The sequence below is a fragment of the Rhodnius prolixus genome, unplaced genomic scaffold (assembly GCF_049639745.1).
Source record: "Rhodnius prolixus isolate KJV_2025 unplaced genomic scaffold, Rpr scaffold_6, whole genome shotgun sequence".
Lineage (NCBI taxonomy): Eukaryota > Metazoa > Arthropoda > Insecta > Hemiptera > Reduviidae > Rhodnius > Rhodnius prolixus.
Genome location: NW_027411634.1, coordinates 13522618 through 13540680, shown reverse-complemented (window position 1 = coordinate 13540680; position 18063 = coordinate 13522618). Strand labels below are relative to the sequence as shown.

At 38.2% G+C, this 18063-nt stretch overlaps 2 protein-coding genes across 8 annotated transcripts in view; one reads left to right on the top strand and one right to left on the bottom strand.

Moving 5' to 3' along the window:
• Positions 1-18063, top strand: part of Grd (gamma-aminobutyric acid type A receptor subunit Grd) — a 198760-nt gene that overhangs the window by 56931 nt on the left and 123766 nt on the right. The gene's annotated exons all lie outside the window — the stretch shown is intronic.
• Positions 1-18063, bottom strand: part of LOC141461156 (uncharacterized) — a 30653-nt gene that overhangs the window by 10541 nt on the left and 2049 nt on the right. For 3 of the 7 annotated variants that reach the window (XM_074141917.1, XM_074141918.1, XM_074141916.1), the window contains exon 3: positions 1218-16900. The exons of 2 other annotated variants lie outside the window; for them this stretch is intronic. In XM_074141917.1, coding sequence (XP_073998018.1) covers positions 2129-7354 — 5226 coding nt within the window. In that variant the 5' untranslated portion in view covers positions 7355-16900 and the 3' untranslated portion in view covers positions 1218-2128. Of the gene's footprint in view, positions 1-1217; positions 16901-18063 lie in introns of those variants that run through there. 2 more of the 7 variants (XM_074141921.1, XM_074141920.1) reach the window with 1 other exon arrangement.

The window sequence follows — 18063 nt, the reverse complement described above, 5'->3', positions numbered from 1 at the left end:
TCTTTCCCGCTGATGGATAAAGCTTAGGAAGGCAAGGATTTTACGTCTCCTTCCAAGATAGTACTTAACTGGAGCATAAGTACACAAAAAAAAAACGGGATAGGTTTTATAAAGTTTTCACTTCTTCCACTAGCAGCCACAATCTCTTCCTTTTCTTTCTCGCTCAGGCTTGGCATATTGACATGCGTATGATGCTTAAGATATAAATAGAGTCGAATTTTCGTAACCTACCAGAACAATGTGACGGCACTACAACGCTTGCTCCTATTGTTTATAGTCGCGTGCCATTGTGATTGAGACCAGTTACTTTATTCGTGTTAAACTTGCGAGATTTCGCTTTTTTAATAGTTCTTGAGTTCATTCTTTTTTATTACTTGGAGGTTATTTTAGGATATCAGTTCCGCCATAAGCCGTTTGGGCTTCCCAGTACAATAAATTTTATCTGCTGAAGAGGTTGTTTCAAGCTAAATTCATCCTGGAGACTTCCAAAGAAGGACATACTTACCAAGATGGTCTAAAGTCTTATCCTGGCTTCCAGCGCAACGTAAGATGGATCCGTTGCGATCTCTTTGCGCTGTAGGTAGGTTTTCTAAATAATCATCTTCTGTGAGAAGACGGAAGCATGCAGGTTCCAAGAGAATTCATCTAATAGTTTTAAACCTTAATAAACTTGTAATAATCCAATTATAGGTCTTTTTCACGAAACCCTCCTGCATTGAGAGTTACTATTTCATTTATTTTCAAACAAGAAAATTTTAATCTAATTTCTCCGTCAGTAATCCACTTCCAAATTTACAGAATCTAGTTTTAATTTCTGTCTGTGGGTTTATGTTTATATTTATTCCTCAGGAATGGAAGTTAGGTACCATTTAATAGAGTTAACAGAAAAAGAGCAGTCTTTGATGAATGTTTATTTTTCATATCTTTACCCATTTATATTTTTATTTAAATTATTAAAATTTTTAAAGCAGAATTTGCTTGGAAGGGTGAGTTGAAATTAATACTTATTGTCGGGGCGTGATAGGGTTCCGTGCGGAACCTTACTATTTCCGCACCCTGTTTAAAGAAGGTAGGCCCAATGGGGATTGGAGGGTCCTTAAATACAGAGAAAATGACCGCAATTACCACTTAGCACTTATAATTATAATTGAAGTTAAATTATAAGGTTGGAATGGATGCCCAAAACATAAAAATGTGAAAATAATTATTTTATGGAATAAAAAGTAAAGTAAAAAAGTCTAAATACCGATTTGATGCTGGTGAGAATCGAACCTGCGGTGTGTAGCGTTAGTGTCAGCAGTCGCTCACGCTACCATTAGGCTAAGCCGCTGGCTATATATGGTGTGCTTCTCTACTAACGATAATCGTAGGTATGCGCCTGCTGGACACCGGAACTGCTCACGTACATGTACGAGGCGTTATCGTAGGCGGAAACGTTCGAGCCTTCCACTACCGCACTTGCACTCACTATTTTGTTCTTGATTTGCAAATTAATAACAAAGACGTTGTGGTTGCACAAATATAATTATAAACGTTGCAATTGTACAAGTATAATTATAAGCGTTGTAATTGTACAAAACGTAAGTATAAGACAATGTAAAGAAATTGAGCAAGGGATAGGCGAGGTAAACAATACTCCGACTGAGCCCTGATGTCTGCTCGTATGTGGCTGGCACCGTACTACTACTGAGTACTGACTCTTGTTGCTGGGCACAGCAACAAGGTGCAAAGTTTAACTTTTTTGTTTGCTGTTAGGCAGCAAACAGCATAGACTGTAGCCCTTCTAGAATTTATTTTAATATTTTAAATTATAATTTAACTTCGGGTACAGTACACTCCAAAACTTATAATGTGGCCTGAACATACCGCCCACCAAAATTATATTAAATTTTCCAAGATCTATAGTTCATTGTGAAGCAGCGAGATCCGCGGAAGATTGTCTATTCTGGTTCAAGGGGTAGTAAGGCTAGGAGAAGGAGTTTACGAAGGGTTGTAAAGCTGCAGTTCGGTCGCTACGGAAAGACTTGATAGATTGAAATGAAAGTTAAATAAAGGGAATGATATGGATGCTTGGCATCAGTAAGCAAGCTGGTGCATTGCGCACGGCTTGAATGTATTAATTTGATAGTTAGGATTGTTGGTTAAGAGGCGCCAAAGGAACCAATTTGGCTACGGGCCTCTTGTAGGTGCCGGTTTTAGTCCGTATCGTAACTACCCGGACTATACCGTCGCTGCCGGGATGTGTTTCTGTGACTCTAGCTAATGGCCAAGATTTCTGTGGGGAATTGGGCTCTTTGAGGATAACCAAATCTCCCACCAGAATATTAGGGGTGCTCTTTAGCCACTTCTGGCGTTGCTGGAGGAAATGGAGGTACTCCATGCGCCACCGATTCCAGAAATGCTGCGTTTTGTCCTGAATAAGTTGCCAGCGCTGAGATAGTCTTGTGCTCCCAGGAGAGTGCTCCTCGGGTAAGGCGGTTATGGATCTTCCGATGAGGAAGTGCCCTGGAGTCAGACAAGCTATGTTATCTGGGTCGGATCCCATAGGTATAAGGGGTCTAGAGTTGAGGATGCCTTCTATTCTGCAGAACAATGTAGCCAGTTCTTCGTAAGTAAGCGCGTTCTCCCCAATCACCTTGTGTAAGATGGTTTTACAGGACTTGATGCCGGCCTCCCATAGCCCTCCAAAGTGGGGAGCTGAAGGTGGATTGAAAGACCACTCAATCTCCTGAGGCACGGTATATTGAGTGATCCGTTCTTGCGCTTGAGCCGACCTAAGTAGCACCATTAATTTTCTGAGGCGATGAGCCGAGCCGATGAAATTTGTACCACAATCCGAATAGATGTGCGCCGGCTTTCCTCTTCTGCTGACAAAGCGTTCAAGTGCTGCGAGAAAGGCGTCAGTTGTGCACTTGGATACTAGTTCCAGGTGCACGGCTTTAGTGGACATACAGACAAATAGGCATAGGTATGCCTTCCCGAGAGCAGCCTTTCGCCGCAAGGATTCACGTATGTAGAACGGACCTCCAAAATCTACGCCAACGCGAGCGAACACCTGCCCCTCCTCAAGTCGTGAGGAGGGCAGATTGCCCATAAGGGGAGCTTGAGGAGCGCGCGTTGTCTTGTAGCATGTAACGCAATGGAAAACGCGGCGGCGAATTATTCCCCTGGCTCCGGGAATCCAGTACCTAGTCTGCAGCATGGCTTGGAGCGCTGTGCTTCCTGCATGCAGATAGGTTAAATGATAATGATCGATCAACAATTGTGTAAGGTGAGATTTGGAGGGAATAATGTAAGGATGCTTGGCATCATATGGGAGGCGAGAGTGTTCGAGTCGTCCACCCACCCTCAAAAGGCCTTCCTGGTCAATAAATGGACGCAGGGAGGAAAGGGATCTAAGGTTTACTACCTTGCCGTCAAAGGTCACATAGCAGCGTTGTGCAAGCTTTACAAGAAGCTTTCCGGCCTTCCTATATTCGGGAAGCGATATAGGGCCAATGGGCAGTGCACGGTGTTGCAACTTGTTTATGAACCTTAGGACATAGGCAGTGCTGCGCACCAGCTTGGGGTACGTACTGAAACGCTCAATCCAGTCGAATGCGTCTGAGTCAGATGTGGTATTGAGCGCGGTGATGTTTTTTAATTTAAGTTCAGGAAGAGGTTGGTCGTGTGGAGCGATTGGCTCGAGCCAATTACTCGGTATGGTACGCAGCCAAGAGGGCCCCGCCCACCATAGAGGATGGTGGAGAAGTTCACCTGGAAGAGTGCCTCGCGATGCGCAATCTGCAGGATTTTCCTGGGATGGCACATACTTCCATTGGTTTCTCTGGGTATTGTCCAATATAGCGACAATTCTGTGGGCTACGTACGTGTTAAGCAACTCTGGTGGAGTGGAAAGCCAACCCAGCACCACCTGAGAGTCTGTGAAGAAGATGGATTCTCTGATGCCTAACCTGGTCACCAGCCCTTGACATGAGTGGAAGAGCTTGCTGAGAAGTAATGCTCCACACAGCTCTAGGCGCGGGATTGTGGTTGGCTTGATGGGTGCAAGCTTTGTTTTTGCCTTGAGCAGGGATGCTTGGACACCCTCGGGAAGCGTGGCTAGCAAATATAGAACAGCTGAATAGCCTCGCTGTGAAGCATCGCTGAAACCTACTATTAGGTGTAGCGTGGCGTTTGGTGACGTAAAGTGGCGGCAAAGCTTTATTTCGCTTAAACAGCTAAGCTGGTCTACGAACAATTGCCACTTGTTCACGATTTGTGAGGGGCCTACCTCATCCCAACCAATTTTCGCTACCCAAAGGTCCTGGAGAAGCGTCTTAGCGAAGAAAATTGCCGGGGCTAAATATCCCAGGGGGTCATAGATGCGGGCAATGGCGGATAGGATCGCTCTCTTGGTGAGTTTCAAAGGTGGAATGCGTATTTGATATGAAAGCACGTCCTCGCTGGGGCTCCATTGAATGCCGAGTATCTTGATAGCGTGGCTATCGTCGGACAGGGCTATACAGGGATCACCAATTTCATCCTCGCGGAGAGTATGCAATAAATCTAGGGAGTTGGAGGCCCATTTACTCAAGTGGAAACCTCCCTTGCCCAGCAGGGTAACGAGCTCTTCTTTAAGGCGCATGACACCCTCGATGGTCGATGCCCCAGTGGCGATGTCGTCAACGTAAATATCCTCGAGTAGAGCTCTTGAAGCTAGAGGATATGAGTCGCCTTCGTCATGCACCAGCTGTTTGAGGGTTCTCTGGGCCAAGAAGGCAGAGGCCTTCTCACCATAAGTGACCGTACATAACTCGTACTCTTGCAGGGGTTCGTCTGGGTTGAATCTCCACAGGATGTGCTGATACTTTCTGTCGCTTGGATCCAACAGGATCTGGCGATACATTTTGACTATGTCGGCAATAAAAACGAACTGATGTACGCGCAAGCTAGTGATGACATCGCCTATATCCAGCTGTAGCTTAGGACCAGCAAACAGATGATCGTTTAGCGATCCACCTCGAGTGCTGCATGATGCGTCAAATACAACGCGTAATTTCATCTGGCCATTCTGTTCTTTGTATACCGCATGGTGAGGAATGGTGTAAAGGGAAGTGTCCGAAGGGGCTACCTTCATGTGGCCTAATGTTAGGTATCCCATCATGAAGGCATGATACTGCTCTTTTAATGAGGCATTTCTTTCGAGCTTGGCTTCCAAGTTAAAAAACCGGGTTAGCGCTTGCTGCCTGGGGTTATCCAAGTTACAGATGGAATCTTTGAATGGTAAAGACACTATGTAGCGTCCCTCAGGGGTTCTACTATGAGTAGAAATGAAATGGGATTCGCAAGCATTTTCTTCCTCTGACACAATGCGTGTTTTAGGCAGTTCTTCCACTTCCCAAAACCTTGCCATGATGTTCTCCATATCACTAGTGGAAGGCGCTAATAGAGTGGATGACTCTTGGCATAAGGTGGAGGTTTTAGTGGGGCCCGCTGCCACAAAACCGAATATTGTTGGAAGTAGCTTAGGTGAATCAGGACCTAACGTAAGAGGCTTCCCTTTGATTATGTCATAGAATAGATCGCCTCCTAGCAAGAATTCGATTGGAGCTGGCTTCCAGAATTCTTCGTCGGCGAGTACATATGATCTATACAAATTTAGCAATTCGGAAGGAAGTTGCTTATGAGGGAGAGGGCCAGTAATGCGCGTGACTACTATGACCTCTGGGGCCAAGTCTGCGCGAAGATCTGAGTAGAGCGCTGATCGAATGTGACAGGTCAATTTGCCCACTATGCCACTAAGGGGTGCCTGACCAATGCCGGATATGCATTGTGCATAGGGCTGCGGGATCAGGCCTAACCTCGTAGCGCAGTCGAGGGTCATAAACGAGTGCTGACTTCCATTATCAAGGACCGCGCGCACCCTTTGGTAACGGCCTTGGGCGGATTGCACTTCAATCACAGCTGTGCCCAACAGAACCTCTGTGTGAGTGTTTTGAGTACCCAAGGTTATGCCGCTAGTACTTGGTACTGTAGAGGATGCGGAAGGAGTAGGTTGTGTTGGAGGTTGCGAAAGGTGTAGCCAAGTATGATGCATTTTAGCGCAAAGCTGGCATCTTCTTTGTGAACTGCATGAATCCTTCCCATGCTTAGCGGAAAGACAGTTGGTGCAGCCCTTCCAATCCTTTAGCAGCTTGATGCGCTCTGAAGGAGAAGCCTTGCGGAAAGGGTCACATTGATATAGACCATGGGCCGATTTGCAAACAGGACATGATATTCGGGCAGCCTTAGATGAATCAGGATACGTTTTCTTCCTTTGTAATGGCGGATTGCCTACAACCTTGTTATCAACAAGAAGAGACGCATGAGATGTACCTCCCCTTCCGTTTGTCGGAGGGTGACTAGCTCGCAATGGATTTGAGGGAGGGCCTGAGTCCTCATTAGTTAGTTCCGAGGACCTCCACTCTATTCTAATAAAATCTATAAGATTTTGATAGGTGGGAAATTCTGTGCGCGCGTACTGCGTTTCAAAGGCTGTCCTTGTGCCCTTATCTAAGCAACGGAGGACCAGATAGAATAATAAGTAGTCGTCCGCTTGAGGAATTTTTAACTTCCGGAAGGAATCGATGCACTCAACAACAGTAGTCAGTAGATGCTTAATGGAATTGGAAGTTGGCTTGTTTTTAAGAGGGGTATAATCCAATACCGTCTTGAGGTATTTATTCGCCAATCTGCGCTTGTCATTATAGGTGGCATTGAGCAAGTGCCAGGCTTGAGAATAGTTGGCCTCCTCAATGTCGATCCCCTTAATTAAGGTGAGGGCTGGACCCTTAAGGCATGAAATAAGGAAAAGAAACTTTTCAATTCCAGATAAAGAAGCATCTGAGTGAATTAGGGCAGTGAAAGTGTCGCGAAAGAGCGGCCATTCTGCCTGGTTCCCATCAAAGGTAGGAAGATTTATCTTAGGATACTGAGCTCTTATAATACGTGATTCGCTTAAGGTTGAAGCCTGGCCAGATGCTGGCGCAGGAGCTGCAACAGGAGTTGGATTCATGTGATGCTCATATATGGCGCTAATTTCATAATAATAGCGTTTCACAGTCTGCTGTAATTGTTTATCTTGTTGACTGGGAAAGAGGCTAGCTAACTGCCAGGAGAGTACTAGCTCTATTATTTTGTCCCATGTAGACTGGAAGGTGTCAAAATAAGAATCTAACTTCTTGTACATACCCTTGAATAGAAATAATTGGGAAGGGTCCTCAGTAATGGATCGCCCTTGCTCTAAAATAGCTTTAACCTCATGAGCTAAGTTTTGAAGTTTTGACTTCAGATGAGTGAGCTCTGCGGTTCGTTCGGGGGTAAGACCTTCCATTCTGAGCAATAGAATTGATGAACTGCTAGAAAATCAAAATAAAATCCCTAGAACCAGAAGAGAAATGCGGAAAGTTGAAGTAAACACAAAGCAATTATATGAAAATGCTGCCAATAGTTAAATATTTTTTCTGCGATGAGCGGAAGGGAGATATGTTATGGCCAGCGTACAATAAACAGTATTCCAGAAAGATAAATTCTGTTTTGAGAACTAACTATTAATAAACAAAGGGCTAAATGAGCCAAATATTATAAACTATAATCAAGAATGAATACAAAACACTTTTTAAAATGAAGAAATAATAGAAATAATTATTATTGAATTAAATGTAATTCGATTAAATTATTAATTGCGTTTAAACAATTCAAAATTTATAATAAAGTCTAATGTAGACGTAAAGAATTAAGTGTAATTCAATTAGATTTTTAATAGCGCTTGAAGCTCACAATTAATATTAAGTCTAATGTAGACGCAAAGGTTTAAGTGGTAATTGTGGTTTTAAATAAATATAATAACTGAATGATTGGTAATGCCCAATAGTTATTAAAGAATAATTTGTATACTTCCGGGATGCCGGAAGAGAGAGAATAAAAGTAGAATCAGACTGTACTAGTTCGCGGGGCGAGAAAATGAAATAAAATGAAATGAAGTAAATATTTGAATAAATATTTATTATTATGATTATTAATTTTTATTATTATTATTATTATTGTTGTTGTTAATAAACATTTACTATTCGGGCAGTGCCGAAATGTAGGGTTTGTGTCCCTGTTCGGGCGCCAGAAAATGTCGGGGCGTGATAGGGTTCCGTGCGGAACCTTACTATTTCCGCACCCTGTTTAAAGAAGGTAGGCCCAATGGGGATTGGAGGGTCCTTAAATACAGAGAAAATGACCGCAATTACCACTTAGCACTTATAATTATAATTGAAGTTAAATTATAAGGTTGGAATGGATGCCCAAAACATAAAAATGTGAAAATAATTATTTTATGGAATAAAAAGTAAAGTAAAAAAGTCTAAATACCGATTTGATGCTGGTGAGAATCGAACCTGCGGTGTGTAGCGTTAGTGTCAGCAGTCGCTCACGCTACCATTAGGCTAAGCCGCTGGCTATATATGGTGTGCTTCTCTACTAACGATAATCGTAGGTATGCGCCTGCTGGACACCGGAACTGCTCACGTACATGTACGAGGCGTTATCGTAGGCGGAAACGTTCGAGCCTTCCACTACCGCACTTGCACTCACTATTTTGTTCTTGATTTGCAAATTAATAACAAAGACGTTGTGGTTGCACAAATATAATTATAAACGTTGCAATTGTACAAGTATAATTATAAGCGTTGTAATTGTACAAAACGTAAGTATAAGACAATGTAAAGAAATTGAGCAAGGGATAGGCGAGGTAAACAATACTCCGACTGAGCCCTGATGTCTGCTCGTATGTGGCTGGCACCGTACTACTACTGAGTACTGACTCTTGTTGCTGGGCACAGCAACAAGGTGCAAAGTTTAACTTTTTTGTTTGCTGTTAGGCAGCAAACAGCATAGACTGTAGCCCTTCTAGAATTTATTTTAATATTTTAAATTATAATTTAACTTCGGGTACAGTACACTCCAAAACTTATAATGTGGCCTGAACACTTATATTAAGAGCATTACGCATTCTGGAGAGATTTCAATTATAACGTTACACCTTTAGCTAAACGCTCTACTAGATAATCCAAATAAACAATTTTTTTAATCGGCTTTAACAGGTTATGAAGTTTTTTATTTTTTAATTTATTTTATTTTTTGTTTTTTATGCTTAAAAGTAAATTAATACTCGATTTATAATACTTAATCAGGCTTTTCCTCCTCTTCATTATTATGGCATAGATAACCAACTGGAATTACTATTTCATTACCCAAACCCAGCAGTATTGAGTTCGATTCTTGGTCATAGCTGTAAGTTTTGCGTTAATTTGAGAAAGTTGTTGCAGACTAAGTGTTTTCTCGCCGTCGGTATGTGTACGATGATAAATAATTATTTTAATTCAGAAAGTCCTATTATATTCTTCATGTTTTAAATTAAAATTGAAATTTCTGTGGTTATAAACTATGAAAATAATATACGACCATTTTACATTTTGGTTTCAACCTTTTCCATTTAGTACAGATTGTATCTTCTTTATTCAAACTTTTCACATAAAATTCCCTAGACATGTACAAGGGATTTATCGTTGAACGCAGGTACGAAAAATTGTTCAATCGATTCAATCTATCAAGAACTACTGATGCCATAGATCGTGAACGAAATGTCAATATTTTCAACATCACCTGAACTACTTCTCTTGTGCTGTTCTTAGTGTATCCTCTGAGTCGTAGATAAAATTTAATTGAGAAGAATTTATTAACTGTGGAGTCTAACTTCTCATATGTCTTTAAGATCTCTGAGGAATATCTTGCTAGGGATCTTCATGATTTCAATTAGATTACTTCATAACATTGTGGAATCATATTCTGGAATGTTATGAGTTATGACCATCAAATAAACGACACCCTCGCTCAGAAATTATTTGTCTAGCACTGCTTAGAACCTAAGCATATCCAGATCTATAGGCAATCGCAAAAAATCTACTAGGCTTTTAAAATTGTCAAATAAAAAATAACTGTCTTTTATGTATAAGAGGACTGACCTTAACCTACAATTTTAAGAAGCTACGCGGTTCCATGCAAGTATTTATCGTATAAAAGTTGGGTCATACTTTTGAAAATACAGTCTATTATGACTGTAATCTTTGTTTTCACTTTAAATTAGTGAATTTTAGTTTCATTTCATACGAAGATATTTATGACCTTTACTCATCAGATTTTTCCTAAGTGCTGTTCGTAATTTTAAAGGAAATATTTATTGCTTTCAATTAAAATATTTTTAATTTAAGTTTTTAGTGAAAGTGTTTATTTGCAAGAATATAAAATGAAAATGAGAAAATGATTTTAGTATAGAATAACACTAACATTTGATTTTGCAAATTTGTATGGAAATGGTAGCGGCAATTAAAGGAACAAATTTGTTAGTGCTTAGCATTAAATTTTGCTAAAAATATGGAATTCTTTTTTTCTCGTAATGATCATACTTGAATAGAATAGAATAGAATAAATCTTTATTTCGATAAAAATAGGTACTAAAACAATAAATATACGAAGTATCAATGTACAAAACATTGTAACCTTCATAGCAAGTGATATTAGAAAGATTAAGATGTTGGATAAAGAATGCAGGGACCTTCAGCTAGTGTAGAAAGTTAGAGAAGTATGTGTTTGATTCTTTTGTGCCTGTACGGAATAGAAGGATCTGTAGGAGGCTATGTGGCGGCAAAGTGGATTAGGATGACAGTCTAGGATGGAAAGGAGTTTCTGCAGATGATTTTGGATATAGGAGTGTACAGGATGTAGTCTTGAGAAGTGAGCCGATGTTAGTGCGTCGTGGAGAGTCTGAGAGACTTGTTCTGTGTTGCCTGGAGGGTCCTTGCTTGAATATTAAATTTAAATTAATTTCTACAATAAGTAATAAGGTAACAGATGATAGAATTGCTAAATACTTAATTCTGGATTAGGACATTGAAAGTTAGTCTCCTCTTTACAAGCTGCTAAAAACTCTTGACTTCTATTCAAAGCCAAATCATTAATCTTAATTTTCTTTTCCTCTCAACTTTTCTTGTTGCCACCAAATGTATCTTCTTCGTTTTTCTTATTCTTTTTACAGAAAATAAAATTGTTCCAGCCACCAAACCAAACGAGAGAGAAAAAACAAACAATTTTTAAACTTGAATAAAATGAAGATAAAGTATGACTGGTTTAACTTCCTCCCACAAAATGTCTTTCGTTTTTACCACCTCTTATAGTTAATTTACTTTGTCTTGATTGAAGAAAAGACAATGTTACTGATGCTCTCCATCACCGTCAGCTCATTAATATTGTACTGATGGATATACAAGAAGCTTTTGATAGTCTATGGCAGGAATGGCGAACCTTTTTGAGACGTGGGTCAAATTTTGTTCATTTTTTTTTTTTAGTACTAGCTCTTGGGTCTCTAATGCCCATTTGCACAAGAGTTAAGTTTAAAAATTTTAAACTGAATATTTTCAAAACTAAACATCTTTAAAATTTAGTTGGCTTAACGGGTAAAACGGGACGAAACAAGTGCTATGGAAGTCTCTTTTTACAAACATAACTGAACAAAACCTTACAGAAGTGTGTTATATCTGAAGAAAAATCTAAATATGGTTATTTGCTTTGGGTTGTAGATTTTTTTAATAAACAAAATATGAGTAAAATTATACATTTTATTTGATATTTTGTAAACACTTTTGCTTTATTTTAAATACTACAAATAGCATTTGTAGTCATCTGCGTTTTAGAACTGTAATGATCAAACTAATGGTTATAGATAGCATTTAAATTGCTTTTGGGTCAATGCGTGATTGAAAAAAATACAGATAGAATATAAATTATCCACACAATTAGAAAATCTAAATCAACCCGCGTAAACAAACAAATGGTTACCTAGCAATTGTGGGTCAGTAAAAAAACTTGCGCGGGTCAGTGTTTGGCCCGCGGGTCACAGGTTCGCCATCACTGGTCTATGGCATGCTAGTCTGCTCTCTGGACTTATTGAATGTACCTTCCCTCTTCATATTGCCAAGACTATGCCCTCCTATCTCTAAAACTGGAAATTTAGTTTCTTCATAAAATCTACCCAGTCTGATCCTTACAAAATTTGCTGCTAAGATTCTTTAGGGCTCTATCATTGGTCCCAGAGTGGTATTCTTAATCTCCTTCAATACATTGTCCCATCCGGAGAAGTTTAGCCTAGTTTTGTACGTTTATGACCTCGTTCTCTACACTTCAACGTGCAGAATAGAAGCAATTGTAAAGAGTTTATCTAAAGTATTGACCTGAGGCCATAATTATTACCAAACGCCGACTCGGCCATTCGGTATCTTGGTCGAAAACTGTTCTATATCTAGACGTACAAGCACTTTTCCCACATATTTTCAGAAAATCTAAATTGTTACCAATCAAGAAGCTGTTTATGCATGGAGTGGATGTAAAACTGATGCTTCTGTACTCTCATCCCTCCGAGAGCAACAACACATGCCACTCTAATATCACTAGACTTCAAATTATTCAGAATAAGTTTTTAGCCGAGCGACTAACTCATCTGGTTACATGCGAATAAGGGTTGTCCCCTTATTGTTCTAACAGCTTTTGCCAGAGGGTCTGGTTACAAAAAAAAAAACGTTATTCTCTGAGCAGATAGGTTTTTAGTTCTTTTAGAGAAAATAGTGACCCGCTGGGCAGAAAGGGACCGACATTAAGTACAGATATCCGATAGCAAGAAACTTGCTCACCAACTAAAATGGTTCTTTATAATTAAGGTTTTTTTAAACAATTTTTTCCCTTAATTGTTTCTACTCTCAGATGTGTGCGTAGATAACTAATAAATTTGCAGGAAGTCATAGTATAATACTGTAATTCCTGCATTAAAATTTTAATACTGTATACATATTTTATTCCATATATGGAAGTCACATATCCGCCGCTCACTGCACAAATCGATTAACTCTATAATATCTTTACTATTACAAGAAAGAACTCTAGAATTATTCTAGATATTCTTTATTAGCATTTTATACAATTTTGTATTTCAACTAAACTAAACATACGTTATTTTTATCACATGGCAATTAATACTAGTAAGTATACAACAATATAACACATCTCCCCTCTGAATCTCGCTTGCCATCTCTCACCCCTCAGCCTTTTCTAAATCGACGTCCCGAACGAGTGACACTTACTGTCTCTGGCAAATCTCTCTGCGCCACTTCCGCATCTTCTCCTCCGCTCATTTCGGTCGACTTGCCGATGAGGCTCAAAACCATCTGAACCTGCCTTTAGTAACTGATCAACGTGCCGCCTCAAAAGCCGATCACCCTTCATTCCTTTTAACAAGTATACCCTATCGCCTAATTTTTCTTCGACTTGTGCTTTTCTCCAACTCCAGTGAACTGGATCGCTGAAGTCGCGGGCATACCCTCATAGCTTCTATCTTTCTCATAGCAGTTCCGGGGAACATAAATCCCTAAGATACTTATAGGCTGCCTCCCCTAACAAAGTTAACAATAACGGTACCTTTATGTTTTCCGGAATATTAAGGAATATTATTGGCGATGAAGTATTGTTCCAACCGTTCTTCATAGATCTGCCAATCATCCGTTATGATGTTGAATTACGGAATACTCCCAACCTGATACATCATACCTGTTGTCGGTACTTCACCTTGACTCTTCCTATTCTTTGGAGGTGCCATAATTTCTTTTACTCGTCGCCAGTGTAATATCCCTACTATTACAAGAAAGAACTCTAGAATTATTCCAGATATTCTTTATTAGCGTTTTATACAATTTTGTAGGCGCCACGGTAGCCGAGCGGTTAGAGGCGAGACCTGCAAAGCTAATATGCATTGTGGTACTGGGTTCGATTCCCGGTCTTTAGGCCTTGGATTTTATTTAATGGTTAATAAAAGAAATTTACAGTAAAGTATGTTTGCTAGTAGCCTCCGTCCACGACACCTAATTGGTAGTTGGACGTTAAGCCCGCCTGAAAAAATAGGCGAATACTACTACTTACAATTTTGTATTTCACTCAACTGAACTTACGTTATTTTTATCACATGGCAATTAATGCAAGTAACTAAACAATAATAAAACAAACTCCACTTTATGGAATATCTTAAATTTAATTATCAAAGCACTTGGTTCAGTCATAGCTTTTTATACATATTTATAATAAATTCCCAAATTAAAAAGATTAACACCATTAAACCACAAACGTCTTTTTTGGCCATAGAATAATAAATAATTTATATCTGAAGCCACTTTGATTAATTCCGTGCACTGTAATCGTTCCAATAATTCAACTCAAATTCAGTAGCTGGCGCTGAATGATAACGATAAATTTATTTGAATTTATATTATAAACAGGAATTTTAAAAAAACAATGTACATTTATTTCATCGCATTTCTCCATTTTTTGTTTTATGGAGTTAAATTAAGTTTTGCAGCAAACGGCTCAAATGATGGTGTAGCCTACAGAATTTTTGTTAGTAAATGTTGGTACTATAGTTGTTAATCACATCAATTGGATGAGCAACCAGTCTCTAGGAAAAGCGCTAAACTAGATAAGCACAAACAGTTTCAATAAACCAGAGCCAGCAAACTAAGGATCATTACAAACTCAATATGTACATTAGAAACCACACCAAAACGGACTTGTTCACAGAAAACGGAAGCCAAGAAACTAGAATCTTCTCTCAGTTTAAATTTAATCACGATAAAACCTTTTTCACCCAGTAATTGAATTTCTATTCGTTAAAGTAGTTATCAGCCAAAAAAAGGCAAAAAAAAGATAATTAAGATATTGATTTGATTTAACGAGAAACTGTTTCTTACCTTACAGAATTTTATCTTCACTTTACTTGGCTCATTTTTTTGTTAATCTTAGGTTAAATTATGATTTAAATCAATCGAAAAAGCTTTTTTTTACTATTTTTAACGTTCGTCCCAAGTACAATCAAATCGACCAAATACGTTTGCTTAAAACTTCTCACAACCACTGTAAAGCGTTGCTATTTACGTAGGGCGATTAAGTTAACATCAGTTTTCAATCTGGATTTTTGTGTTACTTTTTTTTGGGAGGGGGGATATGGCATTGGCTTCCGCCACACAGCCAGTATCGTCTAGGTGCTTATCACTAGAATATCACTCACTCTCCATTCTTACTTATAAATACATTCGCTTCACACATTCATCCCTCTACTATATACAACTATTTACATAAACTACAGCTAATGGATGGATCAGTACTCTATATTCCTGCCATCCTTATAGCTTAACCGAAATTAAAATCACCGTAATCCTTCTCTAATCATTTTATTGCATTCATTCTAATTCGGCTATAACTTTTAAATACATTCATATTTCATTGCTAGCTCTGCTATAGACTTAAGCACATAGATGTTGGTGGAGAATATTATGTCTTCGTAGCGAAATGGTGCATCTAAATACCTGTATATGTCGTCAAACATTCGTTTCCTTTCTACCACATAACGTCATATCATTGTTATATATTTGAAATCCTCCTCCTCATTGCAGTCTACGCAAAGAGGAGAGAGGACCTTTTTTGTTGATCCTGTTTAGATACGATCCGCACACCGCGTGGTTCGCTCTCAGCCTGCTTATTGTCGTAACAACCCATTTATTAGTGACAGTTCCCCTTAAACCATGGTTGTCTAGGTAACTGATCTGCCATAGTTTTATAGAATCTTCCTTTATTACCATTACTGCAATCTGTCTGGCATTTTTGTAGTGCTGCTTTTGCAATTGTACACTTGATATCGGTGTGTGGTAATTTATAATTAGCCATTTCCCCCGCTATTGGTGGCTTCCTTTGCAAGTTTATCGACAATTTCATTTTCTTTTGGTTACTTTTTGATAAAATATTTATGTTTGCGAACAAAACAAAATATTGGAAGGGTGATTGGGTCTACGTAATAAAAATAAAAGTGCATTATTTTTACATCTTATAAATGTAGAAGCGCAGACCACTTTTATGCACCACATCCAAAGCGAATATGAAAGATCTGCCGTTCAGGCTGTACTGTTCATAAGATTACATTTTTCCAGAATAACTGATGGCAAGGGGTATTCTGGAAGATTGTTAGGATTAATTTCAACTGCCTTAAAGGAAGAAAGTTCTCCGGAAACGAAGTCTCGTCGCTGGCCAAGACTGGCTAAGAGGTAACTGTTATTTCGGAGAATATCTGATTATTCGTGCGATTTCAGTTTAATCTTTTAAAGAGAAGAAGAGAAGAGAACAAACTCTGCGCTATTCAAAGTCCAAGAAAAATAACAAAAAAAGTTCTAATAAGCTCAGAAAGCAACCTATTATGGCATAAAACTCGAGTCCTGACTCAGACTTAACCCAAGTAAAACTCTCGGCAGGTTCAAGACGAACCAGATAACAAACTAAGAGGAATCTGTCTCATTTCTTTCAAAGATAACATTTTCCAATTAAAGATACGAACCATAGATTCCTCAAACCCTAAAAAATCTATCAAAAGATGAAAGGGTTATTCTTTTTATCATACACTCTCTACAAAAGATGGCTGTCATAAAAAAAAATTAACAGTTGAATTGTCTTTCAAAACCTTGATGCTCATTAAGGTTAATTTTATTTACTTACGCATTTAATTGCTTTTAAGAAATACAATTCTCATAGCAAACAGTATCAATTTGATTATAACATACAGTACTCAGAAATAACCAAACAGAAATAACTTTTACAACCAAGGAATTGAAAAATAAAATACAAATTAGTCGAAACCAAATATCAATCAGATCCCGCAGGATACTACAGGAGGCCCTCGAAACATCTATGCATTTCTCCTTTTCCTCTGGTCGGACCACCAAATTGCACAATTTTCAGGCTAACTGAACTAAAACTCCAATAAAAAATAGTATTATAAGATTTATATTTTCTCAATAAAACTTATGAGATCAAATTGAATACGTAATACCTAACGTGAAACTCCAATAACTTTTTTTAAAGTTAAAATAAGATTAAACTTACAAATCTAGAATGTATAAGAAAAAGTTCATTTTTAAATCACCAAACTAGTTAAAAAGTTTACAATGATTAGTTCAGAATATATTCTAACGGAAGTTAAGAATTGGAAAGGATTTCTAGAGATTTAACGTGAGCATTATGAAAGTGGTGAAGGGGATAATCTACTGAGAGCAGACGCATATCGCCAACTAATCGATATTTTTTGTAGTGGCGATAGGTCGAGAATTTATACTGACACTACTAAGTTTACTTAAAAGATTGTAAATTTTTTTACAACTTAATATGATCGCTTTCAAAATAAAGTGATTTTTGGCACTCTATTCTAACCTTGAAGGCAAATAGATTTATAAATAATAAGCTCAATAAACCCAATTGTATAATTGTTATAGAAAATTTGTTAATATACGAGTGTGAATTGTAATTTGAAAATTGTCTTCAAGTTTAAGTCCAGAATTTCTTTTCATTTTAAAATGGATAATATGAAATAACAAAAACTAAGAAAGAATAGAATACGGTTAATTGATGAAATTACACAATTAGATTGTCAATTTCGGTTAAATAGATTAAATTATTTGACAACACTTTGTGGACCTTAAGTTGTATCTAGATTTAATTTAATGCCAATCAATTACTTTTCATTGTCACTAACCCATTAGAGTGGAAGAGCACTTTAGTAGGTCTCGGTGAAGGATGGGAAATAAATGAAGAACTAATTTTCCACAGACAAAGGAATCCTTTTAAAGAAAAAAAGTAAAATAAAACGAATTCTTAAATAAAAAAAAAAAAGGTTGGAATGTCATTTTAATCAGGGGCTTTAATTTAATAAACATTCCAGCAAAATTAATAAAAGTTTTGTTTTATTATTTTAAATGAGTAATAAAAAGGGACGTTAGCGTGAATAATGGAATACACAAAACCTTTGTGAATATTCTTCTACGCCTTGTACTCAAATTATACATACGTGAGTGTTATTTAAAGGTACAATCTCCTACGTTCTATTCAAAACAAAGCAAAATTTTCAAGGTAGGAATTAATCCT